The sequence below is a fragment of the Cryptomeria japonica genome, chromosome 4 (assembly GCF_030272615.1).
Source record: "Cryptomeria japonica chromosome 4, Sugi_1.0, whole genome shotgun sequence".
In the NCBI taxonomy this organism is placed as follows: Eukaryota; Viridiplantae; Streptophyta; class Pinopsida; order Cupressales; family Cupressaceae; genus Cryptomeria; species Cryptomeria japonica.
The window spans coordinates 656,717,816-656,730,134 of record NC_081408.1 but is presented as its reverse complement, the minus strand read 5'-3'; the positions used below and the strand labels follow the sequence as shown (position 1 = coordinate 656,730,134).

At 35.6% G+C, this 12,319-nt stretch overlaps 1 protein-coding gene across 1 annotated transcript; it reads right to left on the bottom strand.

Moving 5' to 3' along the window:
• Positions 1–284: 284 nt before the first annotated feature.
• Positions 285–1,934, bottom strand: LOC131053592 (high-affinity nitrate transporter 3.2-like). Its single transcript, XM_057988221.2, has 2 exons — positions 1,608–1,934; positions 285–889 (listed from the first exon to the last, which is right to left on the bottom strand). Exons 1-2 carry the CDS (start codon positions 1,762–1,764, stop codon positions 411–413), a joined length of 636 nt encoding a protein of 211 aa, XP_057844204.1. The 5' UTR covers positions 1,765–1,934; the 3' UTR covers positions 285–410.
• Between the last annotated feature and the right edge of the window lie 10,385 nt (positions 1,935–12,319).

Genomic DNA, 12,319 nt, shown 5'->3' with positions numbered 1-12,319 from the left:
AATTAATTAACTAATTAATTCATCTCTTACTTGTATCTCAAGTTGAAAAAAAAGACTAAAAAATATATATTATCTATATTTTCATCCCTTATTACAATATAATTATTATATTATATAATGATAATATATACAACTGATAAAAATATTATAGATTGTGGAAATCTCTTATCATTGAACTATTAATACATATAAAATATTTCGATTATTGAAACGTGATCTTTTTCTTATAATAAAACTTTAACTTTAATTGAATAATACAAATCAGATTACATACATAGATCATAAAAAAAAACCTATAGAATACATTTCTATCCAACCAAATTGTATTTTATAGCCTTCAACAAACAAACTTAAAAAGACTTATACTACTGCAAATACAAAAGAAGAAGCCTTATTACGGCATATCTCCATCATTTCTTGGCTCTCAGTTTTTCCACAGCAAAGAAACCAAAGAGTGAGACAACAGAGAAGGCAGAGAACACGCCGGCGGCAATGTCCAGGGACACATGTCTCCCGGAGATTGGCTCCACCACAAACAAATTGGTGGTCTTGTTTTTATTGGTGGTTTGACCATAAGCCAGCTGAGATCCAGACACATCCAGTGCATAAGCCCTCACAAAGTAAACAGCCCCCGGCACATCTTTCTCTACTGTCCATGTGACCGTGTTGTTAGAATTAGAAGAGTAGGGCTGCTCTGTGATCTTGAATTGGCAGGTCTTGTCCTTCTTAAGGTCATCGTTTGTTTTCCTCCACCCTCTCTCAACTTGACTCACAGGGGCAAAGCACAGCTTCACTATCACGCTCTTGTACTTTGAATCCACCTCCCCTCCTGCCAAGGACTCGTTCAGCCTCCATGTGACCACCAGGTCATCTTCCCCTGCCCTAGCAACTGTCAAAATATATGCACAAAACATAAGTGAAATGGAAATGGAAGTGGAAAACGATTTGAGGCTATCAGTTTTTGGGTTAGAGATGGCTTATAGTAATATGGAACTACCTCATACTCTATGTAGAGGCACTTAATTGTGCTACAAACAAGATGTACATTTCCTACTAAATTGAGGATTTGAACTTGTGACCTATTTTTCTAGATGATAAGTTCTCTATCAATAGGCTGATTCAAGTGTACTCATACTCCATGGAGAGGCACCTAATTGTACCATAGACTAGGCATACATACCCTACTTACTACCTTAAGGATTTGAACTTGTGACCTTTATTTCAAGAGTACAAGTTGTCTATCAATAGGCCAATTTAGACATACCCATACTCCATGGAGAGGCACCTAATTGTACTACAAAGAGGTATACATACCCTATCCCTTCAGGATTTGAACTTGTGGCCTATTTTTCATGAGTACATCTTCTCCATCATTAGACCAACTCAAACATACAAGAGATAGAGGTCAGGATTGTGTTCCGGACATGGATTCTCAATCTTTGACTCTTAGTTGAAGAGGTTTCAATCTAAAAGCTCATGTTCCCATATCCATATCAAGTAACAAAAAAACTTTTTATAAATGATATAAAATCCTTTGCCAAACAAATCATTACCACACAAAATCAAAAAAAAACATAGAAACACAAAAAGAAACAGAAAATTTTTACCGTTGGAGGCTGATTTATCCTGGCTACTGATGGCTGATGTGAGCACCAGGGTTCTGGGCAGGGTAGAGAAACTAACTCCTGCCATGGCTGAAGCAATGAAATAAGAACTGAACAGCACCCATGACACAAATACAGAGGCCCTCATTACAGCCGCCATGATTTCAGTGAAAAACCAGAAGAAGAAAAAAAACTTTTGCAGAAAACACAGAGAGAGAGATTCCTGGATTGGAGGAACTGACTCAAATGATGGGAATGAGAAGATTGACTGGCCCTCTCTATATATCGTACCAAAAGCATAGGGGACCCGCCATAGATGATCCAAACTTAACCAGCACACACGTTGACTTTAGAGAAAGATACAGAAATATCAACAATCTTGTGTATTAAGATGAACAGAATTTAACAATAAGTATATATTTTTCACCGTTGATGTGGCCTTTTGTCTGTCTTTTTGAAACCCAAATGGCCAAGTAGCTTTTCATGATTGGAGAGGCCATTGCTGTTAATTTCAGGGTCGTCTATGGTGCAATTGCCCGGTTGACACCAACTAGAGTGCTCCTTCGATTATTTGCTAGGTACAGTACATTCTTGTATTTCCATTTCTTTAATAATGATGTTTGATCATTCAAAGTGTAAAGGTGGAGAGAATTATTACCAAGCTTTTTGTTCTTCCAAATGAATGGTAAACATCAGTTCAATGGGTAGTGTTTTTCACTATAATTACTCTAAAATTTTATTAAGGATAGTTGGTTTTATATAATTAAGTTTTGTATTAGTCATATATATAGTGTAGAGTTTCCGTCAAAAATAAGTTTGGGTAGTAAATTACAAAAATTTATCACAAAATGAATAAATGTTTTCAAGAAAATGTAAAATTTTATAGCACAAATGTTTTCAATTAAATGTAAAACTTTATAGCAGAAAAGCTAAAGCTTATCTATGCATTTAAATAATTACATCAAATGCTGGTCGAACGAATGTAGAGTATCATGCTTGGTGGATTTTGTTTACTACTGATAGTCCTACATTATAGAGTTAGTTGATAGGATATATCACATGTCATATTAGTTCAAATGTCATATTTTTAGTTGATAATGCATTCTTTGCATATAGCAAGTGTATTGAAGATTATCGCTCAGCGCACATGCACACACATACATATAGATATATCAAATGTTCCTTCAAATTAAATAACTCATAAGAAATATCTAATATGCTTTGAATTGCCACAAATTTTCTTTTAATGCATTATATGCTGCTTGTAAAAACATTAATGCATTATATGTACATCACCGCCCAATGTGTCTACAAATAGAATGAATACAATGAAAAAAAACCCAAAAGTTACAATATAATAATTGAAGTAGACTACTCAAAGGACATTGTAGTGATTAGAATTCGAAGAATCCACAATACTTTCCTACAGACTCTACCAATTTTTTTCTCATGTATATTGATACTCATAGGAGAAAAAACCATTTGGCGTATAAAGAATTTAGATCTTTAAAATTGATATATTGACTTTGAGGAGGAACACCTAATCTTATTCTCGTACTTTTTCTAAGTTGAACCATGTCTCCCACCCAAAATCCTGAAGCGTACACCCCAAACCATTGAACGTATCTGTACTCCATAAAATAATGAAACTGATATAAATAGCAACAAACTATGTGAAGAATAGAGCCACAACCGGCTCAACCTAGGTAAAGAATGGAGAAATAAAGGGTTAAGGAAAAGTATGCCTAATCAATCTTGGAGTGATGGAGACCTCTTCCATGAGCACAAGTAGCTACTCAATATAGAGATGCAACCCCAAATGCTTTTATGGGCATCAACATATCTTTACATTCTCTTTATGCAATTGCTACTATTGCCAAATCCATTAGCGCCTCCTACCACACACCAAAACCACCTTGCTCAATTTGCTTCCCCTTTCTCCATTCATGCAGCACGCTATTATCACTACATCACTATTGTGGGCAAATTGTGGTAATGACCACCATAAGCAATTTGGCAATATAACATTCGACTATATTGAGAGTGACGATTGGAATTTCTCTTCAAGTGCAGCAAAAGTTAAACTACTCATTTAGTTATATTGACATAAAAGGACAAAATGACTTAAATGAATTAAATATGATTTTATTTAAATTGTATAATGCTACGATTTCCACAAATGGCATGGGCTACATTTAGGGAAGCAAATTGGCATTGTAATTGTGTAGCATGTAGTTGTTACCCAATATAAATGTTGTATGTCCATGTTGCCCACCTAAATGCCTACATGTTCTCTTAATACTTTTTGAAAAGAAAAAATTGTAGCGTCCTAAAATTGCGACACTTGCAATTTCGACTGCATTTCGGTCTTCACGATGGCGACGCAACACGCAACCTGAATGGAGACCCCAAAACTTGCTCACGACACTGAAAACTGCATTTTTCAAGCACCCTGGCCTGAACCTCCTTGCACCCTGCTGTCCCGGGAGGTGGGACCAGAGCGCCCAGCGCCCTGGTCCCCAGGACCATGGCGCCCAGCGCCCTGGTCCCTGGGTCCTATTTTGGGCCCGGTCTCCTAAGGGGCTCGGGTCTTTTTGTTTGCAAATTGGAAATTAACTTTCCTGGTCGGCCTAAGGTCGGGAAAATCAGTCTATCAACCCTAAATGACAAGTATATAAACTACATTTTCCTCTCTCATTTAAAGATAACAGATGAATGAGGGAAAAAGCGTGGAAACTATACTCAAACATTCAAGCATTCAAGCATTCAAGCATTCCTTCAAGCAATTGATCATTTCAAGTCTCCATTCAAGGCTAAGTGTTGCATTCAAGTCAAGGATTCAACCATTGAAGAGGAGATCACATACTACATGCTACAACATACAACATACAACATCTAAACCTTCGCACATAAGGATACAAACATCCTTAGAACAAGGTATTAGTACTTGTTTTACAGTCATTTACATTTACAGCTCTTGCTCATTTCTTGGTTAATTCCAAAACCGGGGTTTGACCTAAAGGCAAACCCCTAATCCCTAACCCCCCAATCGTCTTCGCTTTTTTGTGTGTAGGTTGCAGGTACGCGGCTGAAATTGAAGATCTGGAATCCTTGTGCAGAGACGAACAGATCCCCCTTCGTTTCGCGGATTTTTCGGAGGACCGTGGCGCCGGGCGCCATCGTCCCGACAACTTTTGCTCAAATTTGCAGGACAGCGCCGTATCGACATTCTACTGCTAATTCCAGGTCCGCAGCTTCATCCTATAACCCGAACTCAGTTTATAAGCGAATCTTTATGACTTTCTGTGTATTCTTAGCTTAATTTCCTTAACAACATTCTTTACAAAAGAGGGTAGCCTTGCTTTCCTAACCCTTGAAATTCATTTAGCATCCAATCTTACATTGTGTGGGATTGGATCTTATGAGTTTCAACCCCTCTTTTGAATGTAAAGTCTCTCCCCTAAGTGAAAACCATCGAATCCTAGCAAACCTCCCTTCTCTCTCCTCGGAGTTGGAAGAGGGGAGAACAACTAGGGTTCGATCGCGATTTTCCGCTTTACAAAAATGTTGCATCTACAACTATACATTTGAAAAAGGAAAATGTGTTGCTTCCCTTAACATTATTATTTATATTTTCCTTGCATGATTTACGAGACCTACAAAATTTTAAAAATTATTTAAATAGTGTATTCACCTGATTGGGCACATATAGAAATACAACCCTCCAACATTACAAATTCTCAAAAAAAGAAAATTTACTTTTTTTTAATTCGTATATATATATATATATATATATATATATATATATATATATATATATATATATATATATATATATATATATATATATATATATATATATATATATATATAATTATAATTTTGTACTTTGAATGAATCTATCTAATCATTGTTTGATTCATATGCTAACTCTTTACTGCTAAAATGCTTACCTAATAAATCGTCCATCTTAAAACTCACACGATCCCCTAGATTATCTTTCATGGCTTTGATAAGTGATAGTTGAACAATAGACATCTAAGAGCCATTAAATATGTAGCTAGAATAATCAGCTAGATAAAGCTATAGAATCCAATGCCTTCATTTAAAGATAACAATAGAATATTTTTAGAATGAAAAGTTGCACAATTGAAATTGATCTAGATGACTACATAAAAGCCTTATTGGAACCATGGCGAGTGACTTACCTAAATATTATGCACAAATTGTATTCTTCTATCAAGGATGTCAATCAAAAAAAAAAAACATTGCATTTGTACAATGATTAATATATGTCCTGGAAGGTGTAATTTATAACATACAATTGACCAATGTAATTGAATATATTATTTGTAATGAGTCATCTAAATACATAGCAAGTGAAAGAATGTCCCCTCTACTCTTCAATGGACATGTTAGAACTAAAGTTGTTCTTTGGTCACAACTAAATGGTTGAAATGGGTAGTTTATCATATTGCCTTTTTAATCTCATGATATATGAAATGCATTTACACTTTTTGCCATGATGTTTTTCTTAAATTTTTAATCCCATGGCAAAATTTACTAATAAATTGTTGATGTGAGTGTCTCTATCGAAGATTGTTGATGTCTGAAATCATAAGTTGGACAAATTATCAAGCAAGAAGCTTTTATCAATATTTTGTGTTTGTGGTCCTTTTAATTGTGTGTGTAAACATTGAAAATATTATAATTTTATTTTTGAAGGAGATGCATCATGTATATCATTGAAAAAATTGGAAGATTGACATGAGTTGAATTGTAGAAGTACAAGCAAAATTCATTCTCATAAAGAAGTTCCCATGAGCTTGATTGACAATGAATCAATATATTTTAGAACCATATTATTGTGGCCTTAACTATTACAACCAACTATTATTTTATTATTTTTTACCACCAAGTGGTGAAAATATAGGTCTTATCACTTTTGTACAAGTTTGACTAGGTGATTTGTCTTAGTGGCTTAAGTTTGTATAATGATTGAGTTGTCATATCTGTGTGGCTAAATGTGGTGAAGTTTATATAAACTCATTTATTTTCATTCAAAATCCATAATTCTCTACTTTCATTTCATTTGGTATTTAATGCTTCTAATTCTTACTTCAATGCCTCATTGTCAATTTTGGCTTCATTATTAAATGCATATGAATTTAAGCCTTAACTTTTAAAGCCAACTATTATTTTTGTTGATGCAATTATTTATTCGTCTTGGATATAATTACACTTTACTTAGGTACATGCACCACATTGTAGTTTGCATATGAGACACTTAGGGAGATGTGCATACATTGGGAGTGTGTATGTAGGAGAATTTCCACCTTTTATGGTGTGATTTTGTTGTTGCATTCCACCTTTGGTGGGTGATCCACCTCATATGGAATATTTTACTATTTCTCCTACCTACCCTTGCATCTCATTGAGCCACATGTCCTCATTATGTGCTCTCTTGTCTCTTAGCCTTGCCTTTATAAGCAGACTTATCATACATTGTATGTAATGATGATCCTGTTGATCTCTTTTGCGTCTTGATAGAAATACAACTTATTCTTGAAATATTTTATCTCTCTTGTCATTGTGCTATCTTTTGGTCTCTTTGATCTTGGTTGCTTCAAGCATAATCTCACATGGTATCAGAGCAGTTGGAGCGTCATTGCATAGCCTTTGGAGAGATTTTATTGCATCTTTGAAAGAGGTCAAAAGGCAGATCTGAGGAGAAGCATCTTATTAAGGCATCCTAGACTAGATCTGACCTCACCATTACATTCAGGTGGTCATTTCCATGAATTTTGAGTATAAATTCAACCTATTTTGGTGAAAAGTGAATTTTGGGGCTTGAAGGAAAAATTTTGCCCAATTTGGGCGGTACGGTATGATTTTTCAAATAAATAAAAATATATTTTGTATTTTATGCGAAATTTTAAAAATTTCTTACTTTGTATTTTCGCGGTTTTTATATATATGTAAGTTTTATTTAAAAATAAAAAAAGTCAAAAAAATAAATATACATATTATTGTTTTTTCAAGGGGGGGTACTATAGACCCCACCCCCTTCATACTGTCCCTGCTTTTCTCCAGGGTTTGACTACAGAAGTCGTACCACCAAGCGTCGCCACCCAGCAACCTCTTCTATCGACCGTCGTCTCTCGCTGCCTTCAGCCGACAGCTTTTTGACAACTCGAGGCTTCACCTCAGCCCACCCCCTCTCCACTTGAGCAGTTTTCTGGTTGCTGCCACACATTGCCACTTAGCTCCTCCCGCCACTGCCCGTCCCTTTTCTTTGTTTCGGGTTGCACTTCCGCCCGGCAACTACCTGCTCACCAATCGCTTCTGCTCCTTGCACGGACTCCAACAATTGCGCCATGTGGCGCCTCATGATTTGCAAAGAGTAGCAACTCATTATACACTTGGGGCCCTGCTATCAGTCCAGATTGCTTAGCAGAGTGCAATGCAAACCTGCCCCTGCCACGCGGGTGTTGACACGATGCCACCTAAGCGTCTGACCAGTGCCACATCATTCTTCCACACAATTGTTTGTACCACCACACAATGCACAGTCGTCATACAGATTGACATATGGCGATCTCTGATTAGTCGCCTCATCGTACGAAAATCACAATCAACTCATACCCGGGAGACACATGGTTAGTTTTGATTTACCCATGTGGCCACATCATCCGCCACGTGTACATCCACATCAACATCCTAGTCACTGGCCACATCACATTCAGTATGACACGTGTTAGGAGTTGGTTTTGCCACGTCAGCAATCTATACTGTACAGACGTCAACACAGGCAGGAAGGTGGAGTTTTGGTGATGGCCATACGACCATCAAATTTAATCAAGTGTTTTACTTACGTCATCATTTAAAAAAAAAAAATTATCAACCCCTCTCCATTGAGCAGTTTTAATTTTTGGCCCAACTTTGAAGGCCCACATCTTGCTTGTTTTGGCTCCTTTTTTAGTGCAATTTTTTTCAAATTGGCTCATTTTTCGTGTACTTTCACATGGTGGTGTTATATTCTAATTTGGGTGGACAGATTTTTCAAAAAATTCAGTTTTTGGTGACTGTACCTGTCCAATCCTCGTTTTTGCAACTTCTGGACTTCGTTTGGGCTAATACAAACTCCTTTTTAGGTGCCATTTTTTTTAAAGTGGATGATTTTTTGTCTACTTTCATAATCTGCTATCAGTTTGCAATGATTTTGAGTGGAAATTGCAGTTTCATCATATGGTCTTTTTTGGCCAATTTGGCACTTGTATTGCATAGATCTACACTTTTGGTCTTTTGCATTGTAGTTCTAAGCCTATTGGGGCAGTTGTAAAACAAAACTAGAAGTTCACTTTGTCATTGTTTGCAAGTGGCCTATTATATACGCACTACATCTAAAGTGCCAAAATCATCTTTTTGGAGGGGGTACTTTGATTGAGTGGATTGGGGGGTGGGGGGGGGGGGTGCGGAGGGGGAGGCGCTCTTGTGCTGTTCTTCTCTTGTGTTCTTTCCTTTTTGCTGATGTGGGTTCTTCTAAGTTTTCTCTCTTAACTCCACATAATTATGCTACTTGGAAAATTGATGCATGGAGTAAACTAATGGAAAAAGGATTAACTCATTACATTGATGGAACTATCGTTGCTCATGTTGATCCTAAGGTTGATCCCAATGGTCACTTGGATTGGCTCGCACAAACATCATGGCAATTGGTACCTTAAGAAAGTATGTATCAAAAGATCTCATCTTTCATATTAAGAAATGTACTTTAATTAAGGATGCTTGGCAAAAGTTTCAAGACTTCTATCGTCCAGTTGATGAGATTAGGGGATATCAAATTGATAGTGATCTCGCTATGTTAGATCCCAAGAACTTTGATACAATATAAGATTATGTCACTAAGGCAAAAGAGTTGAGGGCACAACTCAAGGATTGTGGCATTGATAAGAATGATAGTCAATTGATCTTCAATTTGATGGGCAAGCTTCCACAATAATATAAAATATTTGTTTCTAGTATCCAAACCCATAGGATGACAATGGGTTCAAGCTACACAATGCCTACATTTGATGCTTTCACCGACATGTTGATGATGGAACAAACTAAGTTGATAAGCATGGACATTCTTAAGACTTCTAAGTCTCAAGCATATGTGGCAACTCGAGGGAACAAGGGAAATCAAGGAAAGGACAACTCAAACAAGAAGAAAGGGAAATCAAAGCCTAAGGAAAAAGCACCACCTTCTTCACAACAAGGAGATTCATCCTCTTCCAAGAAGGACAATTCCCCAAAGAAGGAGAGACCTACTTGTGCCTATTGTAAAAAGGTTGGTCATGAGAAGCGTCGTTGTCATTCTAAGAAGATTGATGAGCTCCTTCATATCCTCAAAAAGCACAACACCGATTTGCCTAATGCCTACAAGAAGGAGGATTCGTCACCTTCCACTTCCTCACAATCAAAAGGGAAAGGACAAGCATTTATGGCAGCAACAAGTGGGAAGACTCACTCTTTTGGGACAAGAAAAGGACAAGCTTTGCGTGCTACTACAAGTTATGATTCAGGGAGATGGCTTCTAGATTTAGGGGCTTCTCATCATATGGTATCTATGCAATCTATGTTTTCTACATTTGAGCCTTGCACCATGCCGCAAATTTTGATGGGCAATCATACATACATTAATGTGATTGGTAAAGGATCTATTGCCATCAGGGATAACTCCTTCAATGATGTGTTGTGTGTACCCCATTTGACAAACAATCTTCTTTCCAACTATCAAATCACACATGGGGCATCAAAGAAAATTGTGGAGTTCACACCTGAGTCGGTTATCATTAGAGACTTGGAGAGTAGAGCCATCCTTGAACCTCGGGTGGTGGATCATGCATCTTAGTTATATTCCTTTTCAGATTTTTTTCCTATTGATGAGGATTATTTTACATATGATGATCATACTTCTTGTGATGATTCATATTTTGAGGAGAACTTTGGGTACTTGAACTTGGGGATTCTCACATGTGACCCCATTCTTGAGCCTTGCATTTCATCTCCTCCCATTGATATCACATCGCCTATTGCACCCATTGATGCAGATGATGTGACAGTTTTGCCTTCTTATGATTCAGCGCAATAGGATATATCTTGTCTTCCAGCTTTAGTTCATTGGGATGACTTCTTTATAGACATTGTAGGTTTGTTTGTGGAATCCTACATTGCATAGTTGGGAGACATCATTGATGATATTCATCCTCTCTTTGATGAAGATGATCCTTCTTCGATTGTTGCGAGGGAACACTCTGAACCTCTTGTTCATTCTCTACATGAGAACAAATTAGATGTATAGATATTTTAGTTTTGGGATAAAATCAATCAAGGCTTGTAATTATTTAGATTTGAGAACAAATTTAACTCATTGTCTTAAATTATTTTGATTTCAAGGCACATATAGCTTAGACTTTTGAATATCTCATTATTTTCAATTGCTATAGCATAGTTTAACTCAAACATACATACTTTAAAGATAATTTTATTTAATACTTGTTGATGGTTTTGTTCATGTTAAAAAAAAAATTATTATTATTTTTAACCTTTTGATAATTATTTAAAACTATATTGGTGATTGTCCTTTAAATTGCCTTTTCCTTCCATGTATTGTTGCATGAACTATCCTACATTGAAAATATTAATATCCTTAAAACATTCCAACAAGCATCCTCAACATCTTTTTGGAGGTACCAACATTTTTTTTTCTCTTTGGGATTTTTGTTATTTTGATCATATTTTATTAATTGTAAACTAGAAAAGTTTGTCATTCGAGCTATCGATGTCTTTCTTTCTCTTTCCCATCTATTGTTTTGTTTAGATTGTATTAAGACATTCATTTGAATTCACTATAAATAATGAGAAGTTGCACACTAATACTTGGTCACGTGATTCGAACAAACTCAATTCATGAATGCTTTTCCAAATTTATTAAAGTTGTTTTTGTAGATTATAGTGATGAATTACATTAGGCATGAAATTAATAGAAAATCCAACACAATAGTTTTCTTTAAAATTATTTACAAATTCATATGCTCCACTATTAAATATAATGTTGTTTGTCATATATAACTTTATTGCTTTCATTTCATAGTTATTTTAGTAGGCAATTTAAGTATATTGTTATATTCTACAATGTCATGTAGAGAAATATAACAATTGATTTTAAAATAAAATAATATGAATTTTGGAAACCAATCAACTTGTTTACAAAATGTAATATAAATTGAAGAAATATTAATAACGAGAGTTAATTCAAATCTTTAGGTCACCTACGTAAGAGGAGGACCATTCAAAAATAATAGTCATTTCCTTTATTTTTGCAAAATATTTTTTGAAATTGTAAAATAATCATTTAGGTGTTTAGATCAATTAGACATCATAATTGTGAGGGAAAAAGTCATGAATATTTAAATGCTATCACTTGTATGTTAGTAGGACGTATTGTGAAACATTAAAACACAATAACTGACATGGTCCATACTATACAAATGTGCAACTTGATGAATGTGTGTTACTCTCTTTGCCTTCCACTCTATTGACTTTCAAAATCGTGCTATAGAGGGAAAATACAAAGATATGGTCAAAGAAACGTAAGACACATCAAGGAAACATAGATAACCATAGGTCTGGGTCCACATCAAATTAACCATACATAAAATAATTCTAAT

Bases quoted from the DNA above. Each gene is read 5' to 3' on its own strand.
- LOC131053592 (XM_057988221.2), bottom strand. From the start codon at position 1,764: ATGGCGGCTGTAATGAGGGCCTCTGTATTTGTGTCATGGGTGCTGTTC. The intron at 890-1,607 runs GTAAAAATTTTC...ATATTTTGACAG, and splicing joins GGATAAATCAGCCTCCAACG to TTGCTAGGGCAGGGGAAGAT.